Source organism: Lampetra planeri, chromosome 63, assembly GCF_965212315.1.
Source record: "Lampetra planeri chromosome 63, kcLamPlan1.2.h2, whole genome shotgun sequence".
NCBI classification, from domain to species: domain Eukaryota; kingdom Metazoa; phylum Chordata; class Hyperoartia; order Petromyzontiformes; family Petromyzontidae; genus Lampetra; species Lampetra planeri.
This window is the reverse complement of record NC_136169.1, coordinates 4,542,142-4,565,589: the sequence shown is the minus strand read 5'-3', so window position 1 is coordinate 4,565,589 and position 23,448 is coordinate 4,542,142. Positions and strand designations below refer to the sequence as shown.

The following is a 23,448-nucleotide window of genomic DNA, read 5'->3' as shown; positions in this document are numbered from 1 at the left end:
GCAGTGTGTGAGGAGTGTGTTCTTTAATGAGGAGCAGGAGTGGATGCCAACCGCCCCGGACACAATGCACGCTTCCAGTGTAAAATCATAAAACCCAGACACGTACACACACACACATATACTGTACACGTAAATGTATGCACATAGCCATCAGTGTACACATACACACGGATACATACACATAAATACAGAGACACATATGCATATACACACATCGACAGAGATCCCCCGTCTCGACTTGAACAGCCGGTTGAGGCAAGTGCTGTTAGAGAGTGGCACCTACGAAGCCCGGCACGGCACATGAGAGGGTGAGTGGCCAGCACCACGCCCGGCCGTCTTTGTCTCCCCAACGCTGATGGTTACGTACAGCCGAGTCACCGCCCCCCTAAACAGGAGTCTAACCCCTCGACCTTCCCAATTGCGAGCCGCTATCTCGACCAGCGAGCCACCAGGCCACACGGTCTCCACATGCAGTAGTGGACAGCCATCCGCTGTCTCGTCACAACGCGGATGTTCTTGCTTGGGCCTGGCATGCATCCATGATGTTGTGTGGATGCGCCGATGCCGGAAGAGCGTGTTGGTAATTACAAGCCCATTGGCTGCACAAAAATCTAGCAGCCTCCTACCATTCTTATTGAGCTGATCTGTCCTGTGCCTTCCAACCACTCCAGCGTACGGGCCTGCCTCGTGACCCACTCGGGCACTGAAGTCACCCAACAGGATGACTATCCCGAGGGGCCACTCTAGCCAGCACCTGGGACAGGTCATAGAAGGCATCTGAATCATAAGCCTTGTCTGCATCCCTTCATTGATGTGCATCTTCGGTGGTGTTGTAAGCCACCACAACCACCATTCCTCCTCGCCTTCTGCTGATGGGAAGGTGCGACCACAGTAGCCTGTGACGCATCTTCCCACACTGCCCTGTCACGCTCCCACACCCTCCATTGTTTTAAGACATCCCCTGTTGGTTGGCAGTTGTATATACAGGGTGTTTTAAAAAGATGAACCCAATTTCAAAGCAGTATATTTCACGATGGCAACGTGTTACAATTACACAAAATGTTACAAACGGTTTAATGAGTTATCAAGTTTTACTAACCATTTTATAAATGCTCTGTGCCCTCCAACTGCTGTACGGACAACATCGTGACAATAGTTGAATTCGTCCCAAACGCCTCTCTTCTCACGTTTCCCTCTGAGGTGCGTGGTCGCCCCGTGCTCTTCCCCTTACACAAACAGCCCGTTTCCTCAAATTGTCGGCTCCAACGACGAATGCTCTTTGACATTGGCGGATCAATGCCAAAACGCCGTTGAAACGCACGCTGCACCGTAATTACGGATTCAGTCTTGCTGAACTGCAGAATGCAAAACGCCCCTTGTGTGTTGAGGGGTCACCGTCTTGCGAATGACTGAGGCTAGGGGCAGTTTGTGCGCTGGAAGAGACATCTTGCGGTAATCATTTGAAACTATGCCCCGCCCTCTCTATGCCCCGCCCTCTCTATGCCCCGCCCTCTCTATGCCCCGCCCTCTCTATGCCCCGCCCTCTCTATGCCCCGCCTTCTCTATGCCCCGCCCTTTCAAGTGGTAAGAGTTTCATTCATGGGCGGTTCGTGGTTGCAGAGATATAGCGATTTCAAATCAGGTCCATCTTTGTGAAACACCCTGTATACTCACACACAGACAACACATACAATAGACACAAACTTCACATGCGCGCACTCGCACACTCATGCACGCATATAAGCACGGACATATACATACATACCGACACACACACACACATGGATACACACGGACAAAGGTACCCACACACCTTACACAACTCAGCAGTCGACATAACAGTAAGGCACTCCTGTGCAAATCATCGCCAAAACACCAACACACTAGCACTGACACCAACACTAGCGCTGATACCAACACACTAACACCGATACCCACACTAGCACGGATACCAACACACTAACACTGATACCAACACGATCACTGGACTCGGCGGTTTCACATCCGCTCGGTCACTCGGCGCAGCTTAGCATATTTCCCGACACACTCCCCAGATGGTGGAGAATGTGTGTGGACACGTCTGTACAATTCCTGGTAGGTGTGGAAACTGTGAGCGTGTGTACACCTGTACAATTCCTAGCAGGTGTGCAAGGTGTGGATTGTGTGTGTGTCCACACCTGTGTGATCAAGTATGTGGATAGGAGGAGCGCCCTGGAATCACTTGAAAACCTATAAAAAGTCACTCGCCTAGGAAATTCCATCTTTATTGGTGAACTTGTTGAACTATTTAATACGTGCGCTTGTGCAGCAATACCAAATTACCTGCCCAGAACCCAGGCCTTGTGTAAAGCAGGTGGATTGAGTGGATGGGAGAAGTAAATTGTTAAGTTCACCCGTGCGGTCATCTGTGGGGGAGATCCACAAACTATATTTACAAAAAACTAAGAAAAAAAAGAGAGAACAAAAGTGCATTTTAAAATGTGGTCCAATGAAGCCAGCAGTGGGTGATGGTAAAAATAGATTGTGAGTGATCAAGTTTGACTGTTTACTCCCCCTAAGGAGAACAACGCCCTTGCTGGCTCGATGCAGCAACCCCGCTGGGGGGCTTGCCACTGCCGACACAAAAGTTCATCTACAACAGAAGTTATTTTTTTTTTGGGGGGGGGGAGGGGGGATAGGTTGCATAAATATGAATGTCGGAAAACCCGCCACCACCTGACGCAGCCAATTACCAAGGTTTGTCACTTAAACAAAACTTTCCAGTTAGTTGCTAGTTCAGCACACCGGTTGTGTGTTGGAGAGTAAACCCACCGTATTTAAAATGTGAGTGTGTATGCGATCTAACCCAAAAACACCTCAATTACGGATCATAATGGTCGCGAAAGCCGACTGAGTGTTAAACAGTAGTTCATGCACACAAGTTCGCGACGGTCAACGTTTGTAACAACAATGCGGACCAACGGTCAAAGTTCAAGGCCCCCCACTGGGATTGGGAATCAGAGCCCTGCTTACGCCATGCACACCCCGCGAGTGCACATACGTACGAGTGTGCGTGTGGCTGGCTAGCACACACACACGTACGAGTGTACGTGTGTTGCTGCCTGGCTCACGCACACGCGTACAAGTGTGTGTGGCTGGCTAGCACGCACGCAGTGTCCTCGAAATACAGTGATCATTCAGGTTGTGGGGTGGCCCTGGTATAACGGTTTCCTTAAAACCTTGTTAATTCAAAGTTGGACAAATTTAGCACATTCACAATCCTACTTTTTTATATTGTGAGAATGTATTTTTTAAAGCAGTAGAAAAGAAAGGTGCAAAAACGCCACTGGAAGCAGTGAAAATAACGAGTCACTACGGCAACACACCAAATCTTTTCTTGAGAACTGCTTGTTTGCGTTGAGTGTGTTGTCCTTCCCCACCGCACCTCCGATTAGCAGGCTTGGCTACGTACGGTGCGAAAGAAGTTCCATGTACGTATGTACAATCCAATGCTCTGGTGGTTTCTGTGCAATAGTACAGAATTAACTGGCAATGCATGGCACGTGACATTTCCTGCCACTTGAAATGTTTCACATTATTCCCAAGAGGCCACCCTAAACTCGCCATTATATACACGCAGGGCATAGCATGAATCTAGATTAAAAACTCTTATTTCTTTAGAACTGTGTTTAGAAGTTCAACGTGCGTACGTATCCATGTAGGCGATTTCGAGGGCACACTTGACGGACGTATGCACACATTTATCCAGCGCAACGACAATTAACAATGCCCAGTGGGTGGTGCTCTCACACTTGGTGGGGAGCATGGGGCGCCTCGGCTCCTACTCAGTTTTGAGCCTCGAGGTGGAAATGCCACCACGTGGTGCCTCATTGGTCAACCCCCTCGAGAGGATGTAGGGCCAAGTAGGAGACACCGCCGTGATTTGACCTCGCTACCAACTGAAGTTGGGCCGCGGTGATCGAACCACCAGCGGTTTGAGCGCAAACGAAAATCCACCAGAATCAAAACTAAGCAAAAACAACTATTTGTGTATTTTACCAGGTAAGGTCCACTGAACGACGTGGTTCTTTTTCACAAGCGACCTGGCCGCAAATGACAGCTCAACGAAGTGGCTTATCGTGTGGGAATGTATAGCAGCGAAATACTCTCAACCAGGGATCGACAACCTCCCTCTCTTCGCAGACTGCTTCGTGACGTGATGCACATGCATTCACATTGCATTGTGGATCTCACAATATTCAGTTTTGTACTAAAATCTAATTTTTTTGCCTCCTTATTTAGTTTGCTGACCCCTCTAGAGGCGTGTTTCTAAATGTGGAGCGAAAAACCGGAGGACCCGGATAAAAATTCACACGACCACGGCGAGAGAGACACGGCAAACTCCAAATATACAGCAGCAGGCGTCAGGGTTGGGATCGAACCCACGACCTCTTGCATACCAGGCGAGGTAGTTAACATCTCGTCCACTGTGGCAAATGTTAACGGCCGCTCCTTGTAACGGGGAGGAGGTGCACCCTGACCCAAACCAACGTTACCCCTCACCAAGTCTCCACTGACCACAACCAATACTGGCTAGCGAGGACTTGGCCTGCTCACCAACACTCACCCCAACCCCTGATCCCATCTCCGCGCTTTGCCGCATTCCATTTTCACGTTTTGTTCGTTTGTCAGTTTAAGTGGTCACAGTGCGAATAGTGGAACAGCAGCACTCATGTAACGGAGTGTGACACTCACGTAATAGTGTAACAGTCAAATAACAAGAATGGAACAGCAGCACTTACATATTTACACAAAGACTCCTGTATAGCCTTTAACAGATTGTTGAGGGCAAGTGCTGTTAGCAAGTAGCACCTACGAAGGCCGTCGGTATGGCACACGAGGGGAGCGGGGGAAAAACACCACCGCCCGGCCGCCTTTGTATCTCCAGCGCTGATGAGTTAGGCACTGCAACAGCTCCTGCAATGCCGAGGTCACCTGAGGTGACCTGAGGTGACATAAGGGAGTGACCTCCCACCCCGAGATCACCTAAGGGAGCGCCCCCCCCCCCCCCGAGGTCACCTAAGAGAGCCCCCCCCCAGGGCTCAAACATTCGCCACCGTCATTGGTCGCGGTAGGGAGTTGAAACTCAGATCACCGCGTTCATAGCGCAGCCGCTAACCGCTGCGCCACCGCTCCCCATGAGGGTGGGGGGCAGCGAGGGCGTGCGGTGCCTCACCAGGTGTGCGGTGCCTCACCAGGTGTGCGGTGCCTCACCAGGTGAGCGAGCCGCCAACGCCACTGACGCGAGACGGCGGTCGGGGGAAGACACCAAATGGTGCTTTTGGGTACTTGGCCTCCTGCTCAAATGAGGCGGTGCTCATCTCCTGCGAGCAACCCTGAGCAGGTGATGGATATTCCGCGTCTTTTGGTGGGGCCCGAGTATCCAAAAGGACCACTGCTGTCGACTCGCCTACAACAGAATCACAGCCGCGTGAGGCCTCTTTGCGCAGTCGTCATGAAACTAACTCCGGATGAGATGGCACCGTCTACCCGAGGATTTACGCCTGTCCGCCACATGTTTAAACAAACTAGAAACAATTATTATTTGACCACCGCCTGAAGCCCACCGAAGCTTCTTTTGTCACAAGTGACGTGGCCATCACAAATGATAGCTCAACTTAGTGACTTATCATTAAGTGGCAATATATAGCAGCAGTAGCTAAGTAATCGAAACGCACGCCCATTTCTAAACGCGGAGGGTAAAAAAAAAACCCCAAGGGGACGACCCGGAGGAAAAATTCCACGCGACAACGAAAACCAACGTAGAAAATAATTCCCCGTGACAATGTAAAACATTGGTGGCGGTGACGCGGGTCAGGTGCCTGTGTTGGGGGGGGGGGGGCTGCGACCTTTCAGCAGTGCACTTGAGGTCATCGCTGCCACACGCACACCACCATTTTCCCACGTCAATAAGAGGTGAAACCGTTTGAACAATTGTCGCGAGTTGAGTTTGCGATCCCATTGCAGAATCCACTACGGGCCGTTTGTTGTGTTTCTGTTTAACGACACTCTGGTCAACTTAACGGCTCAAGTGGTCACACGGACGCACTGCATGTGGCATTTGTAATGTTTAAATTTGTTTACCGGGCCTCTGTCAACCGCCACCGCTGGGTGAAGCCATCCCCAGACAGTGCCGGTTGTGAGGGGTCTTATTAAAAGTTGTTTGAGCAGGCGCATGAACTCCAGAGACCAGGGATAGTCTCATCTGCAAGGATGACCACCCTGGGGTTGTTTTAACCACACTTCACCATGCCGATCAGTACGTGTTGGTGAAGGAGGGGAGACCCAAGGGCTTCGTTTAAATATCAATCTTCCCGCTGATGTCAGCAGTGGGCAGGAATCCAACTCGGGTCGCCTTGTTCTTTGAGCGCTGCTGCTGCTGCTGCGTGTGTGTGAATCGGAGCACGTCATTCCCCAATGCATGTGTCGTGCAGGTGAATTGGTATTGACCAATGCGGTATCGCGCAACTCTATCCCTAACCCCAAGTCACATCCTCATTCCCTTATTCCTCTTCTCACGAATTCACTCCGTGGACAATGCTCTTGTTGAAACAAATGACCCCGCAGTGATTAAAACGATTTAAAATAAAAAAAAATAAAAGCCACAGAAAGCTCTTATCTTGTTCACAGTCGGACTCAAACGATTCCCAAACGCACAGCGATGTTTACGATTTGTCACGATTTCACGGTGGCAATTTGATTCAAGAACCAATAATTTTTCCGTCTCAACGCCCGATTTCTATTGCTTCTCGTTCTATCTCGTTTGTCGTCTATTTTCCCCGCCCTATTCGCCTAAATATAAAATGTGCTTGTTCACGTACGATTTGTAGGAATCGTAAATAATAATCGATTCTTACTTGCACAATTAAACACACTTCCCATCCTCCGTGAGAAGAGATCCAAATTGGTTGAATTGACACATCATTAGAAAACGTGGACATTGATCCGTACTGAATTCAGAACCCTGAATCGAAACCGTGGCCTTGAATCACGGCAATTCGTGGCATCGCTGGGAAACGGGGCGAAATTGTACGGCCACATCGGTAGCATCACCAGGAAGTATCGGCCGGCCGGCCAAACCGAGCAAACGACCCCACGGACCCGAAACGACCCAAAACACGCGTCACCAGGGTGACTCAACAAATACAAAGCGTCACATTATTCTCCCCTCTGGCGAGTCCCACCCAGCCCTGAGGCAGGATACTCGTCGTCGCGACACTCCGGTGTGCTGCCACCATCCCACGCCACACCCTCTGAATTTTGGGATGGGGGTGGGGGGCGCGGGTGGGGCGGGTGGGGTGGGGCAGGTGGGGTGGGTTGTACCCCACGCCACCCAATTCTTTCGAGGTCATCTTAAAGTTTCAGTGCAGTGGGGACTGGCGCCACGGCCGCCACCTCCTCATCGTCGACGGCCCAGTCCTGCGATGACGCCGACGGTGCGACGCCCGGCCGCTCCGCGTCGTCCGCGCAGTCGCTCCTCGCCCGCGTGTAGTCACCCGCGGATGGAGAGGGGGCCTCTTGGCCGGGCGCCGTGACCCCCGCGACCCCCAGGGCGGCTGCGCCGCCACCGTGACGGTGCCGTCGCCGCCGCCGCAGGATGAGCAGCACGTTGAGGGCGTAGGCAGCCAGCGCCAGAAAGCCCAGCGTCTGTCGGGGGGGGGGGGGGGGGGGGGTAAGCAAGGCAGTCGGTCGACTAAGATCTATTTAGAATGTCAACTATTTCTTGTTACCAGGCTAAGGCCCGCCAAGCTGTTTTCAGCTCTCTTATCAGAAGCGACCTGGCCACCACAAATGATCCCGCGACAAAATGGCTTCTCGTGGTGTGGAAACTTAGACCAGCCAAAAAAACCGGAGGACCCGGAGAAAGATGTACGCCACCACGGGAAGAGAGAGATATGCAAATATACAGCACGCGTTAGGGTTTCGATCGAACCCACGACCTCCTGTATACCAGGCGAGGAAGTTAACATCTCGCCATCGTGCCAACACATAGGGGCCATGGACTCGCATAGGGGCCAAATGCATTGCATGGGGACTCAGACTTATGCAAGGAGCCAGACCTGCACAGAGACCTATAGACAGACAAAGAGATCCATAGACTCACGTTGGGAGCCACATACTCGCACAAGACCCATACGGCAATTGCATAGGGACCTATAGATTCGGGCCCATAGGAGGCCCACAGACATACATAGAAAGCCAAAAACTCCGACCCATATTTGTAGACAGTATAACACGTTCACATGAGCCCTTCAGCCACCATAAGGAAGGACTTTGGTTAAATGCAGCGCTGCATTTCTGTAGCTTACGTGCTGGGCATTGTCTCGGCAAAATCCATTGTTGTACTCCGATGCTCACACGCGCGTATCTATGCTGTTCCGCCTTCACCGATCCGCAACTGAGCAGCGCGGCCAAAAATATGGCCAACCAACTCCCATGACCGACGTCTGCATGTGGAGGCCCTCACTCATCCAGCAGTAGATCAACGCAAGGGCTGCACGTGTCTATAGCGACAGAGCGAGCGAGGGAGAGATCAGCATGGCTGCCAGGGAGCCGCGCCAACACGACCGGGCCCAGAAGGCGAGCTGCGTCATCGACGAAGAGGCGACGATGTCTCCTCGCTCGCTTTCTCTGGCGTTAAAAGCCCACTGAGCTATGTAGCTATTGATCGGAAGCAACCTGAATTCACAAATGATAGCTCAACGAAGCGGCTTGTGATCACGTGGAAATTTACAACAGCCCAAATACTCTAATCGCGTGATGTCAAATCTGAATGCGGAGGGAAAAACCCGAGGACCCGGAGAAAAATCCACGCAACCACAGGGAGAGAGACACGCAAACTCCAAATATACAGCAGCAGGCGTCAGGATCGGGATGGAATCCATGACTTCCTGTAGACCAGGCGAGGTAGTCAACATACCGCAGGCCCAACACATCTGACCAGTGTGGCAGAGGAGGCCACGGGGCTCTCTGGAGCTCCCTCTAAGAGGAAGCCCTTCCGCCAGCAGTTGGCGTGAGCAAGAAATTGCAGGGCTGCACTTGAGCATTTTTTTACCGATTTGCCGAATTTCGCCAGACTTTTCAGACACAAATGCGGTGGTAGAGCCCACATCAGTGGCCATGTGACCGCGGCGCCGTAGCTGATCATGCGCGCGCCTCTTCGATGATGCAAGTAGGTTTGTATGGTCACGAGAATCAACGAATGAACGAGGCGCAGATGACGTGACGGCGTCGGGGCCCGGCGCCGCGCGCCAGCCCCTCTACTCGGCGTTGCGCCCCTCGTACCACGGCCGCCACGTGGGCACCGCTGCCGCCATCGCCCAGTGCCGCCAGCAGCACGCTCGCCAGGAAGAGCAGCGCCGTCCACACGGCCGTGTTCACCACGTCCTGTGCTCACGCACGAGACAAAGACAAGATGCCCCGCACAGCCATCGATCACACTATATTCTTGGATCTTTCGGTAAAGTCACGTAGAAGGGAAATAATAAAAATACAACATTATACAATTCTCACGACGTTTCGACCACAACACAAGCAGCCGTCCTCAGGTAAAGAACAGAGCTGTCGGAAAGACAGCGTCCTAATGGACACTGCTCAGCTTGGCAGCGTATTCTAAGCTGGGCGGGAGGAGCAGAGCGCCTTGACAAGGCGAGCCCCTCTACTCTTATTACTTCCCTTCGACGCGACTTTACCGAAAGATCCAAGAATATGAATCCCTGCAGTCACGAAAGCTTTAAATCGAAATCAATCACACTGTTGGGGGGGGGGGGGAAGTGGCGTTTGCGAGGAGCACCTACGAAGGCCGGCAAGGCACACGAAGGGGGTTGGGTGGCCAGCACCAATGCCCGGCTCCCAAGTGGCAATGTTCACTACACACCACATTTACTCATTTGAGGCTGTGTCGACCTGGGGGGGGCCCACGACCGGTTCAGATAATTAATCGTCACTCTTGTTTGGCCGTAAGCAGGAATCGAACTCGGTTCGCCACTAGAATACCATTTCCCATGTAAACACACACACATGGGTGTACATGTACCGACGCGGGCAAGCACAAACACATACGCACACACGTGTAAACACACGGACACAAACATAAATTGATTTGTATTCTACCAGGTAAGACCCACGGAGCTAAGCAGCTCTTTTTCAGAAGCGACCTGGCTATCACATATGATGGCTTAACAAAGTGGCTAATCATAATGTGAACATTTTTACCAGTAGCCAAATACTCTAATCTCACGTTGATTCTAAATGTGGAGGGGAAAACTGGAGGACCCGAACAAAAATCCACACGACCACAGGGATAACACGCAAACTCCAAATATATGGCAGGCGTCAGGGTCGGGATGGAACCCACGACCCCCTGTACACCAGGCGAGGTAGTCAACATCTCCTAGCCACCGTGGCTCCCATACATACAGAAGGAACAGGCGGAGTTCACATTTGCCGGACTTCACTCTCCTGGCGAGCCAGGGGTACGGGCACCTTCTTGACACCCACGGGAAGGGAGTTTCGCAAACAAAACAAAACATCTGCGCGCGATCCACCAACCGCCGGTTCCAGATTACAGGCCGCGTGCTCGGCTGCACCACCGCGCCCCCCCTCCCCCCGCCGCTCACCAGCAGCGGCCAGTTCAAGTTCGGCAGGCGCAGGTGCAGAGAGAGCGCGAAGAGCAGCAGCAGGGCGCCGGTGAGGAGCAGCGCGAGGAAGCTGACCGCCTCGACGAGGTAGAGGGCCCCGCAGCGCGAGCACGCCGGCACGCTCTTGGCGACGATGAACGTCAGCAGGTCCAGCGACTGCTCGCGACACGCGCACGGGCAGCAGCATCGCAGCACCGTCAAGCGGCGGCCGTCACACGTCGAGCTTCTTTCGCGCCGTACGTGGCCAACCGTGCTAATCGGAGGTGCCTCGTTACATCTCTACAGTGTCAATGTGTCTCCGAGTGTCGCTATATCCTCTGCGGCAGGGGTCCCCAACCCCCGGGCCGCGGACCGGTACCGGCCCGTGGCCTGTTAGGAACCGGGCCGCACAGCAGCAGGAGGTGAGAGCGGTGGGTCCGCGCGTGGAACCCGCCCCCATTGTTTTATTATTCACCACTTCCGTCCGCGCCTCTTTCCCGCACCAAGCACTCGTCTCAGTCACAGTGTTGCTAAGCCCACAAGCTGCTAACCCCGAGTAGCCAAAATGAGTAAAAAACAAACGTCACTGGAGAGCTTCTTTGAAAAGGGGGAAAGACCCAATGATGAACCCCCCCGGTCCGTGAAAAAAATAGTCGAAACCGTTCCTGGTGCCAACAAGGTTGGGGACCCGCTGCTCTTCGGGGAGCGGGAGCAGTGGCGGTTCGTGCACCGCGCCACGAACCCGGCGACCCGAGTTCCCATTCCTGCTCAGCGACTACACCGGTGACGATTATATGAACCGGTCTTAGGCCTCCCCAAGGCCGACTCAGCCTCAACTGAGTACCCGGTGTGGTGTGTAAAAACATCGGCACTGGGGAGACAAAGGCGGTCGGGCGTGGTGCTGGCCACCCACCCCCTCGTGTGCCGTGCCGGCCCTCGTAGGTGCTCGTGAAAAGCACTTGCCCCGACAGTATGTTAAGGCTATACGGGGAATTTGTCTTTGATAGTTTAACTAGTAGGCTTTTGCGACCAATACTATCCATAAAGATGTTTTGGGATAGATCGCGTAAGTGTCAATTAGTTAACGCACCACCACCACCCGCCAGTCAATTAGTGAAGTTTGTCAAAAAGTGCCATTTGTTACGAGTTCAGTACACCGCTGTGTTGGAGAGTGAACCCACAACATTCACAATTTGAGAACCGTGGCGTTTCTCGGGTGATTACAACCAGCTTCATCAGGCGACAGCCAGAGGTGTGGAAAAATCCTCCTCCTGTTTCAGTCTTGAAGCGAGCGAAGACCAGAGGGGGCTTAATGTAGTCATCTAAATTACAATGGATCGTGTTCATCTGAGAATATGCAGATTAACAGAATTTATTTCATGTCCCTGCCAAGACGCATGGAGTGTCGCAACGTCTGTCTGATCCACCAACCCTCGCTGCTGCCTCCCCACAGCGCTGCATCACAGACAAGCAGGATAGGCGGCCAGGCGGTGAGCTGGCGCCACATTCCCCAAGTTCTGCGGTCCTCTATATATGAAGGTGATATCGGCCCGAGTCAATTAGTGTTTACGCGTGAGAAGAGACCGGAGCACCCGGAGAAAGTCCATGCATGCGACGGGGAAAACCACCACCTCCCATGCAGATGCAAGTCCACGTTTGCCGTTCCGCCTTCTCCCTGCCAACCCAGCATATGGGCACCACCTCGACGCCAACGCGCACGGAGTCTCACGACGTGCGTGTGATCCGCCAACCCTCACTGCTGCCTCCGCAGTGCTGGACTCAAAGGCGCACACGCACACACACATGCACGCTCACACACGCGCACACACGCGCGCGCACACACACGCCGCCGCCGTCATCCGAACGAGTGGGCACGGAACGCCGAGTGCTGTTTGGACAGCGCTGACGTGAGTTGTGCTGCGTAGGCAGCGGTACGCGCTGGGTGCACTCGAAGAGTGTTTGTCCAGGGCTCGCTGCCACTCTCAACGCATCGATCCCACAGGGGAACAACACGGACCTGGTGGAGCACAACCATGGGGACGAGTCGTAGCGCGTATCGATGGAAGGCAACGATCAGAATGTTGCAACATCAATTGCAACAACTGAGGGCATCGTTGCTGTATTTTGCAGGATGTTGCAATGGTGTGACAATGAGCACACTGCACTTAGTAGTTTACATCGCCTGGCACGCTAGTTGAACAAAAAATTAAGTTTCTTAAATCCCCCTGCTGTTGTCCACCCAGCAGTTCAAACGGAATACCACATTAAACTAAACGTGTGAGCCTCACTGAGCTATGTAGATCTTTTTCAAAAGCGACCTGCATATCACAAATAATATCTCAACGAAGTGGCTTATCATCACGTGGACATTTATAGCAGCCGAATACTCTAAAAGCGTGTTGTTGGTTATAAATGTAGAGGGGAAAACCGGAGAACCATGCGACCGCGGGGAGAGATACACTCCAAATATACAGCAGGCATCGTCAGGGTCGGGATCGAAACCACGACCTCCTGTATACCAGGCGAGGTAGTCAACATCCCGCAGGCCCAACATCTGACCAGTGTGGCAGAGGAGGCCACGGGGCTCTCTGGAGCTCCCTCTAAGAGGAAGCCCTTCCGCCAGCAGTTGGCGTGAGCAAGATATTGCAGGGCTGCACTTGAGCATTTTTTAGCCGATTTGCCGATTTTCGCCAGACTTTTCGGACACAAATGCGGTGGTAGAGCCCACATCAGTGACCATGCGACCTATTTAAGGCGGAACATCTGAATGAGCTTTTTGATGTTGCACACAATTGCTGAGGAGCAACAAGTCTTACGAAGGCAACTACGAAAGCCGTCAAACGGCCAGCAACCAACAGCACCATGGGCAGTCGTGACCCTGCAGTGTGCGGACGCGGTACAATGTCTACAACACGTGTACGCGACATGCACACACATGTATACATGTACATACATGTGTGTGCATGTGCACCGTGTATATGAACGTGCGTGCATGTGTACATACACGTGCATGTGTACATACACGTACATGTGTACATACACGTGCATGTGTACATACACGTACATGTGTACATACACGTGCATGTGTACATACACGTACATGTGTACACACACGTGCATGTGTACATACACGTGCATGTGTACACACACGTGCATGTGTACACACGCGTGCATGTGTACATACGCGTGCATGTGTACATACATGAAACCATCTGCGTACGTACACGCATGCACGTGCAACGATGTACACACGCACGTGGAATCAACCACGCACGCGTGTGCAGTGTGTAAACACGCGTGCGTGTGCACGTGTCGCTACGCGTGCGTGCACCTTGTCCCGATAGACCCCCACCACCGCCTCTTGCAGCCCCCCACCCACCCAGACCCCCCCCCCACCCACCCACCCAGACCCCCCTCCACCCACCCAGACCCCCCCTCCACCCACCCACCCAGACCCCCCCTCCACCCACCCACCCAGACCCCCCTCCACCCTCACCCAGACCCCCCCTCCACCCACCCAGACCCCCCCCCCCACCCACCCAGACCCCCCTCCACCCACCCAGACCCCCACCCACCCAGACCCCCCCCCACCAACCCACCCAGACCCCCCTCCACCCACCCACCCAGACCCCCACCCACCCACCCAGAGCTCGCACCGTCTGCGCGATCTTGACGAGGCCGGGCGGCGAGCGCACGTACGCGCGGTCGCAGGCGGGCGCCCAGCCGCGGCGGTGCAGCAGCACGGGCTCCGTGGTGGGCTGGTAGGGGCTCGGCCCGGCCGGCATCATGGACGAGGAGGCGGCGGCGTGCGCAGAGCTGATGCCCGCCCCCGCCTCCTCCTCCTCGCGCTCCTCCGCGCTCCGCATGGCAGCGGCGGTCCTGCAGCTGCTGCCGTTTGATCCTCCTGCTGCCCTTCTTCCTCTCCTCCCTCTCTCCCTGCACCTGCCCGTCCCTCTCTCCCTGTCCCTCCACTCCGCCTCCACTCCGCCTCTCGCCTCCCTCCGCGGCACCACCCACCCCGCCCGCTTACACTCGGCCCCGCGTCATTTCCGGCACTCCACACACGCCACTTCCGGAATAGAAAATCCCACGCATGAGCGGTTCAGACACGTCACATCCGGGCAGCCGAGAGCGCACGACACCCGCGGTGACGTCACAGCCGGTAACGGCGCCGCGGTGACGTCAGCCGGGAGGGCACGGCACCGCGGTGACGTCACAGTCGGGAGCGCATGGCACACAGGCTAATTTCTCTACTCTTTGGTTCTGTCGGTAAAGTCACGAGGCTAATTTCTGCACTTCGATGACGCCACAGCCGTGATAAAGTGGCGTTAGAGGGGCAGCTGTTGCCGCACGCCCCGTGGAACGTGGCCGCCGACACGCCGCTGACGTCACGTTCGGGCAGACTTCAAGAGGTAATGGCTCTCCAGTGACGTCACGCCCCAGCAGCCCACCACTGGCAAGCAGCAATTAATCGAATAGTCGCTAATAATGGTCACGATATATATAAACAGATGATTCACGTGAACTGTATGCAAATTATACATGACAGCTGAGTGGACTTGAAACACAATGAACCAGACAATACAAAGGAGGCCAAATATGCCGTGGTAGCAGACATTGATCACAAGGTAATTTGATTAGAGTACTTGATTTAAATATATTCGACAGGGTTAGTGGACGTCTCATCTCCCCCTATTGCATGATTGACACTTCCTGGCCAGGCCTTTTGGTTTTATCCCTCGGATCTGATACCGCCTTTGGGCGCTGGCGCAGCCAAGCTGAGCGAAGGAAGGGGCCTTCAAGGTTCGAAATCCACTGGTCTCGCAAAGACGATGAATCTGGGATGGGTTTCAGCAGGGCCAGGGGCAGGACTAAGAATGCATTTTTGTCCTTCCTCCACATGCTCCAATTGGCGTGCGGTTGGCTATGTACGGTGCGAAAGAAGTTCAACATACGTGCATCCACACGACAGTCATCACATTTATTTGGTTGTGACATTCGTCGGTCCACGGTGAGAGCCACAGCATCACCGTATCATCTACACGCGCCCCTCTTTCATTCACACGGCAAGGCTTGTGCAGTGGAAAAACAATCCGGCGCGCCTCCCGGGCCCATGCCAGGCCCCGGCACGGCTCGGTTGTGCAGTGTAAAAAGAGGCAGAGCTGCCCCGCCCACCCCGCCCCCTACTCCCGATGTTGGCGGTGCTGTCATACGCACGTACGTATGCACGCACGTACATACGTACGTACAATTAATGTAATTCCCGCACCGTACGTAGCCAACTGCGCCAAACGGAGGTGCGGGACGAACGACATTACGTTCTCGGCAGCCCCGGCTCATCCGGCGGGTCGCTGCCCCGTCTCCAGCAGCGCCACGCCTCGTCCTCCCCCGCCGCCCACAGTTCTCCGAGCCGCGCCGCCTCCTGAGCGACGAACGCGCCGACGCGACGCGCGCGGCCGCCTGCCGGGCCGCCGCTCGCCATCGTGCGCGAGTCGCGCTCCGCCAGCACCGCCGACTGCGCCAGGCGGGCGGCCACCAGGATGAAGAGGGCCCCGCGCTCCGCTCCCGTCAGCGGGGCCCCCGCTTCCCGCTCGAACGCCGCCAGGAACGCGCCGGCCGCGCGCAGGGCCTGCCGGAGGTCGGAGTGGCGCGCCGACGCAACCACGTCGGCCATCGCGACGGCCGCGTCGAGGACCAGCGGCCCTGCGCACGCATCGCTGAAGTCGAGGATTCCGCACAGCTCCCAGCCGCCAGCGCCATCGGCGCAGGGTTTGGGGCACACCAGCAGGTTCTGGTCGTGAAAGTCGCTGTGGTTGATCGCTGCGTGGGTCAGGAAGGGAATGATGACCAGATGCCAGCGGTTATTAACTTGGCTTTACAGTCGATAATCGTAGTATCAGCGTTAACTAGGCATGACAGTCAATGATGGTGGCAGCGTTAACCACACTTGACTGTCAATGATGGTAGCAGCATTAACAACACTTGGCAGCCATGGACACAGACACACACGTACACATACACGTACACACAGATGTAAACACACATGTACACACACGTACTCTGCAAGACAGGGGGAGAGGACACAGACGCAGCACAGAATGGTCGCGTGTCACTCACAGGGCCGAAAGTGTCGCAGGTTGGGCAGCACGCGCTCGCGGAACTGGTGCACCACGTCAGCCAGCGTGGCACGCAGGGAGACGTCCTCCACCTCGTCCACAAACGGGGCGATGAGGTGGGCCTGCTGGAGGCCCCACCGCCCGTCCGAGCAGAGCGCCGCCCGGCACGGCTCGTGGAACTCCTGCGAGCGCGTGGAGAGACAACGCGGCATCGTCGTCAGCATCAGAATCGTCAACGGCATCATTGTCATCAATGATATGGTCATCATCTTCACAATTATCATGTTCAACATCGTCATCGCCATCGTCATCATCAACGTTTGAATCGCCAACAGCATTGTTTTCATCAATGACATGACCATCATCATCAACAATGACATTTCCATTGTCATTTTCAACATCGTCATCGTCGTCATCAATATCCGAATCATCAGCAACAACGTTATCATCAGTAACATGCTCATCATCATCACAATGATCGTTTTCAACATCGCCATTGTCATCGTCGTCGTCATCAATGTCCGAATCGTCAACAGGCTGGACCAAAGCTTTCAAATTAAATAAAAATACGTTGCATATAGCGTGTTCGCTTGAACATTCGGCAGGAGAGATATCACGGCTGATGATGATAGTTAATTAAGATCTAAACTAAAATTTCAATTTGTATTTTACCAGGTATGGCCCATTGAGCGACAGCTCTTTTTCAGATGTAACCTGGACACAAATGATACCTCAACGAAGTGGCTTACCACGTGGAAATTTATATAAGCAGCCAAAGCCTCTAAACGTATGATGTTGATTCTACATGTGGAGGGAAAAACCGGAGGACCTGGAGATAAATCCACATGACCACAGGGAGAGAGACACGCAAACTCCAAATATACAGCAGCAGGCGTCAGGTTCGGGATCGAACCCACGACCTCCATACCAGGCGAGGCAGTCAACATCTCCTCGCCACCGCGGCGAATTGCACTGAGCCTTACCTCGTGCAGCGTGCGGTTCATGCGGGCGAGCGTGCGTCCCATCTGCCCGAGCAGATCGTCGCCGGGTTCCACCTCCTCCAGCAGCGTCCCCGGCAGGAAGGTGAAGAGACGCACGATGAAGCGAGACTCCGATCCGTCGCCTTCTGCTCGCACACACGACGGCACGGTCCACCGTGCAAGCGATGATCCAGCGGTCGTCGATTCGCCCCGCTCACCCACTCACTGGCCCCGCTCACCCGCCCCGCTCACCCGCTCACCCGCCCCGCTCACCGGCTTGTCCGTGACGTAATTCGCACGAGCAGTCCATCGTTGCATGCTGGTGCCGTGGACAAAATTTACGTTTGAAAAAATGGCACCGCGACTGACTCGCGTGGGACTATCCTGACAAAGCAATCATTGTCATCAGACCCAGGTGAGGCTTTGCTAGATAAGCTAAATAATAATAACGAAGACAATAAGAACAAGCACTGCCGGTCCCCACTCACGGACAAACACACACCTGCTTTGTATCATCATTATCGGTGAGTGCAGTATTTATTCAGTATTTATACTCCTATTTGTCTAGGGATGATTTCGTATCGGGTTTTTACACGTTTATTTAAATTATTAGTTTTTTAGTTTATGTGGCATACAGCACGGGGACTTGTTTGTGATTGTTGGTTATCATGCGCCCAACCCCATTACTTAATAATTATAACAACACACACACCGTCACCATCACCGCGGACCCAACTGCTCAGCCGGCATCGTCTCACCCAGCGTCTCCATCGCCATGAGCCGCCCGTCCGTGGTGGGCACGACCGCCGGCACGGGGAACCCGCGCTCGCCCAGGAAGCGCACGGCTTGCGTCTGCGCCTCCACGAGGCCGGCGCGGTGCCGGCTGTCGGCCGAGTTGGTCACCTTCAGCACGTAGCCGTGGGGACACACGACGGACGGCGACGAGGAGGAGGAGGAAGGTTCAGGGACCACGTGGCCTCGTGTCTCCACGTGGAAGTTCTGGTCGTCGTAGCTGCCCAGCTCGGTGACGCTGGTGGCGTTGATGCCGTACAGCCTCGCCACCAGCTCCCTCACCTTGTCCGGCGAGACGTCGGGTCTCACCAGCTCCTCCTCCTCCACCATCTCGTCCCCTTGCTCGTCCCCATGCTCGTCCCTGCCCAACATCCTCTCTCCCCTCTCTGCCTGGTCCCTATCTCTCCCTGCTTCCCTCCCTGTCCCCTTGTTTCTCTCTGTCTCTCTCTATCCCACCCAACTCTCTCCTTCTGCCCCACTCTCCCCCCCCCTCTCTGTGTATTTACGTTGATCTATCCCTTTCATCTACAGGTCTCTCTTCTTGTGTGCATGTACGCTGAACTTCTTTCACACCGTACGTAGCCAAACGTGCTAATCGGAGGTGCAGGGGAAGGACAACAAACTAAACACACGAAGCACTTGTAAATAAATTAGTTTTCTCTCTGTGGTTTATTGTGATCCCTCTCTCGCTCTCTCTGAACTTGTGCCCACTTCTGCGTCTCTCAATGTCTTTGTCACACTTCCTGCCTCTCTCTCCACTTTCTCTCTCCCTTCCTCCTTTAACTTCTCTTTTTCTACAGCTCTGTCCCGGTCGCAGTCTATCTACCTTACGATCGGTCTCTCAATGCGTCTGCTGTGCGTCTCTCTGTCCCTGTGTCTCTTTGTCCCTGTGTCTCTCTGTCTGTGTGTTGTTCTGGGGAGCGGTGGTGTCGCGGTTAGCGCTACGCTGCGCTATGAACCCGGGGACCCGAGTTCAATTCCCGCTCACGGACAACACCGGCGACGATTATCTGAATCGGCTCTGGGCCTCCCCTAGGTCAACTCAGTCTCAAATGAGTACCTGGTGCGGTGTGTAAATATCGCCCCTAGGGAGACAAAGGCGGCCGGGCGTGGTGCTGGTCACCCACCCCCTCGTGCGCTGTCGGCCTTCATAGGCGCTACTCGCTAACAGCACTTGCCCCTACAGCCTGTTACAGGCTACACGTGGGCGGCTGCGGGGAGACAAAGCGGGCGAGAGACAAGGAGGCGGGAGGAGAGACGCCGGCAAGCGCGGGGGGTCCCGCCGCCACACACCTGTGGCACCTGTGGCACCTGCGGCACCTGCGGCACAAGCGGCACAAGCGGCCGGGGTTAGCGCTGAGGCTGTGGCCTGCAGGGTTAGCGGTTCACGCAGAGATTGCCTCCCGCGCAGTTGGCAGCGCGGCAAGTAGGTTATCGACTTAACAGCACGTACCAACCTCTTCTTATCTTCTTGGTTCTTTCGGTAAAGTCACGTAGAAGGGAAATAAGAAATAATAAAATATTATTTTATTATTTCCCTTCTACGTGACTTTACTTTTAATAAAAAAAAATATTTTATTACTTCCCTTCTACGTGACTTTACCGAAAGAACCAAGAAAACGAATCCCTGCAGTCACAGAAGCTTTAAATCTAAACCTCTTCTTAGTGTCATACTATGATATTGACAAACAGGTAGCCCATGCTGTAGCTGCTCACCCGAGCTATGCATGCTCCGATGCGTGTGGCATTGTCTCTGCGCTGTCCGCCGTTTGGCGTTGTTCTCTGCTCTGACACTGGTGGGGAGACGAGGGCACAGAGAAGGCCGCCGCTGATGTCTCTGGTGTAGACAAGTCAGTCTCAAAGACAATGCCCACAGATTGTCAGAGTGTGTTAGTTTGCATGTTCACCACAAGTAGAATGCGTGGTTAATGCTGTACTTGGTTCCATGCAAAGGTTTCATCTGTTTGGTGTTTGTACATCTTCATGCTTAGTTTTCATTCTCTGTACTTTGTTGTGGTGGTGTTGGTGACTCAGAGGTCAGTCTTGCACCTGCTGTCTCTCTGAATGAATGTTAAACCACCACACAGTTACTTGAGTGAGATTATCAGAATCTCTCCACGGTGGCTGGGAGACGTTAACTACCTCGCCTGGTGTACAGGAGGCCGTGGGTTTGATCCCGACCCCTGACGATGCCTGCTGCTGCTGTATATTTGGAGTTGGCGTGTCTCTCTCCCCGTGGTCGCGTGGATTTTTCTCCTACTCCCTCCGGGTGTTCCCTCCACATTTAGAATCATCATCACGCGTTTAGAGCATGTGGCTGCTGCTATACACTTCCACGTGATGACGATGATGATGATAAGCCACTTGGTTGAGCCATCGTTTGTTGCCATGTCGCTTCTGAAAAGAGCTACACAGCTCAGTGGGGCCTTACAGCTAGCTGGTAAAGTAAAATTAGTTGAGTTCAGTTGAGAATTAACTACCCACGCACCCAGCCACGCACCCAGCCACCCATCCATGAACCCACCTACTCATACAGCTACCCACCCACCTACCCAACCACCCACGCACCCAGCCACCCATCCACGCACTCACCCACGTACCCACACAGCTACCCACCCACGTACCCACCCACACAGCTACCCACCCACGTACCCACCCACACAGCTACCCAGCCACGTACCCACCCACGCACCCACCTACCCACACAGCCACCTACCCACGCACCCACCTACCCACACAGCTACCCACCCACCAACCCACGTACCCACATAGCTACCCACCCACCCACGCACCCACCTACCCACACAGCTACCCACCCACCAACCCACGTACCCACATAGCTACCCACCCACGCACCCAACTACCCACAGCTACCCAACCATGTACCCACCCACCCACACAGCTACCCACCCACGCCCCCACCGACCCACGAGAGGTCACCACGAACCAAATCTTCACTCCGGAAGAGACAACAGCAGGTCAGCCAGACTCGGGTGGTGCCGGACTGCCCCTAACAATGTCGAAGTCGATCCCAATCGAGACGACAAACTTTTTATTCTCGTACAGGAAGCGAGCCACGTTGCCCCAATGACCGTGAGCGAACGAGCCGAGTCGTCAGTTTAATTGGGTTAAAAACATCGCGCGGACAGACCTGCGGTTTGGAGTCGACTCCACTTCGATTCCAATTTCAAAATTTGTGAATCGATAATGAAGGCGGTGGGGGGGGGATTGGAGTCAACTGTACTTCGATTCCGACTCTCCCCATCTGTCGATTCGCGAATCGATTCGCCCCCCACCGCCCCACGCTCGATGGGACACCGCGGGCTCGCGCGCTACTGCCTCTACTGCTGCCGCTACTGCTGCTACTACTACTGCTGCTGCTACTGCTGCTACTACTACTATTGCTGCTACGGCTGTTACTACTACCACTGCTGCTACTGCTGCTATTACTGCTACTGCTGCTACTACTACTGCTGCCGCTGCTGCTGCTACTGCTGCTACTACTACTGCTGCCGCTACTGCTACTGCTGCTACTGCTGCTACTACTACTATTGCTGCTACTACTACTATTGCTGCTACGGCTGTTACTACTACCACTGCTGCTACTGCTGCTATTACTGCTACTGCTGCTACTACTACTGCTGCCGCTACTGCTGCTACTACTGCTGCTACTACTGCTGCTACACCTACTACTGCTGCTACTACTGCTGCTGCCCCTGCTGCTGCTGGGCATGAACAAATTCATCTTCAAGGGCGCGCGCCCCAAAATTTCGGCTACAAAGCCTCTCTGGAGCTGCCAGCGAGCGCCGTCTCGCGGACAGGGAGGGCGCAGCAGCGCGGGTTGTTCCAGATGTCCCGTGACCACTGCCGTGCCGAGGGTTAATCTGCGAAACGTCTTTAGACTTTCGCCAAGTCGGGGTTGTTGTGAAACGGAAATTAATGCGCGAAAGTGAAACAAAAAACGCTTGGGGTCAAATAATTGGTGATGGTGGGGGTCACAACATCTGGACCGCACTATACAATACTTTGCACTGTGTTTGAGTTGTACGCCTTCTGGTGTCATCTGGTCCAACACCAATGGGGACTAGGCTCTAAAGAAAGCCGTCTCGGGTGTGGACCAATCAACTTCAAGGACAGTGCATATTATTATCATTATCAGAGTTGCTTATTTTTGTTTGCTTTTTTGACTACTACTATACAATACTTCACAAAGATCCCCCGTGTAGCCTTGACAGACTGTTGGGGCAAGTGCTGTTAGCGAGCACTACCTATGAAGGGTCGTGCTCGTACCACGTGCTCGTACCACGTGACAGTGGAGTGTATGGGGTCGGGGTCGTGCTCGTACCACCTGTTAGTACCACGTGACTGGTGTGTATGGGGTCGTGCTCGTGTAGAGGAGTATTGTGAGTAGCCAATGAGGAGGCGGGCAGGAGGAGGTGGGGGCGGGTTGACAGTCACGGGTGGTGCAAGGGGCCCCTTCGGGAACGTGGGCGGGTCCGAGGTGGGGCAGGAGCCGCCCAAGAGGGACCCCCCCCCCCCCCCGTGACGAGGGCGGGGTCGTGGGGGGCCAGGGCTAGGAAGGCCGCAGGGGGGGGGTCCCTCTCCCTCCTCGTGGCCGGGCGGTGTTGGCTGAACCCCCGATCCGGGCGTATGGGTGGGAGAGCCCAAAGGGGGAGACGAGGCTCAGACCCAAATAGTATCCGGGGTAAAGGGACCGAGACGGAGTGCACCTACACCGGTGTGGCAGTGATTTAGTAAAGGGCGACAGCCCTCGTCGTATTCCTCGCCTCCGCGTGCTTCTACTGCACAACACTCAGACAAAGTAGCCGTGGCGTGTAAGGGGTCGTGCTAGAACCACGTACCGCCCACGACCACGCCAGGCGCGTGTGCACGTGGGTCCAG

General features: G+C 54.4%; 2 protein-coding genes across 4 annotated transcripts; both read right to left on the bottom strand.

The window, feature by feature from the left end:
* Positions 1 to 6: 6 nt before the first annotated feature.
* LOC144736837 (CKLF-like MARVEL transmembrane domain-containing protein 4) lies at positions 7 to 14,658 on the bottom strand. 2 transcript variants are annotated; one of them, XM_078619483.1, is made up of 4 exons: positions 14,315 to 14,658; positions 10,659 to 10,835; positions 9,325 to 9,426; positions 7 to 7,686 (listed from the first exon to the last, which is right to left on the bottom strand). In XM_078619483.1, the coding sequence occupies exons 1-4, from the start codon at positions 14,522 to 14,524 to the stop codon at positions 7,393 to 7,395; spliced, it is 783 nt and encodes a 260-aa protein (XP_078475609.1). In that variant the 5' UTR covers positions 14,525 to 14,658; the 3' UTR covers positions 7 to 7,392. The 2 variants fall into 2 exon arrangements, with proteins under 2 accessions (XP_078475609.1, XP_078475610.1); XM_078619484.1 differs by lacking the exon at positions 14,315 to 14,658 and adding an exon at positions 12,290 to 13,763.
* Positions 14,659 to 15,620: 962 nt separating this feature from the next.
* On the bottom strand, positions 15,621 to 22,459 carry LOC144736836 (hydroxylysine kinase-like). 2 transcript variants are annotated; one of them, XM_078619480.1, is made up of 5 exons: positions 21,698 to 22,459; positions 18,513 to 19,866; positions 17,758 to 17,900; positions 16,776 to 16,956; positions 15,621 to 16,478 (listed from the first exon to the last, which is right to left on the bottom strand). In XM_078619480.1, the coding sequence occupies exons 2-5, from the start codon at positions 18,916 to 18,918 to the stop codon at positions 15,973 to 15,975; spliced, it is 1,236 nt and encodes a 411-aa protein (XP_078475606.1). In that variant the 5' UTR covers positions 18,919 to 19,866; positions 21,698 to 22,459; the 3' UTR covers positions 15,621 to 15,972. The 2 variants fall into 2 exon arrangements, with proteins under 2 accessions (XP_078475606.1, XP_078475607.1); XM_078619481.1 differs by lacking the exon at positions 21,698 to 22,459 and adding an exon at positions 20,263 to 21,065.
* Positions 22,460 to 23,448: the final 989 nt, after the last annotated feature.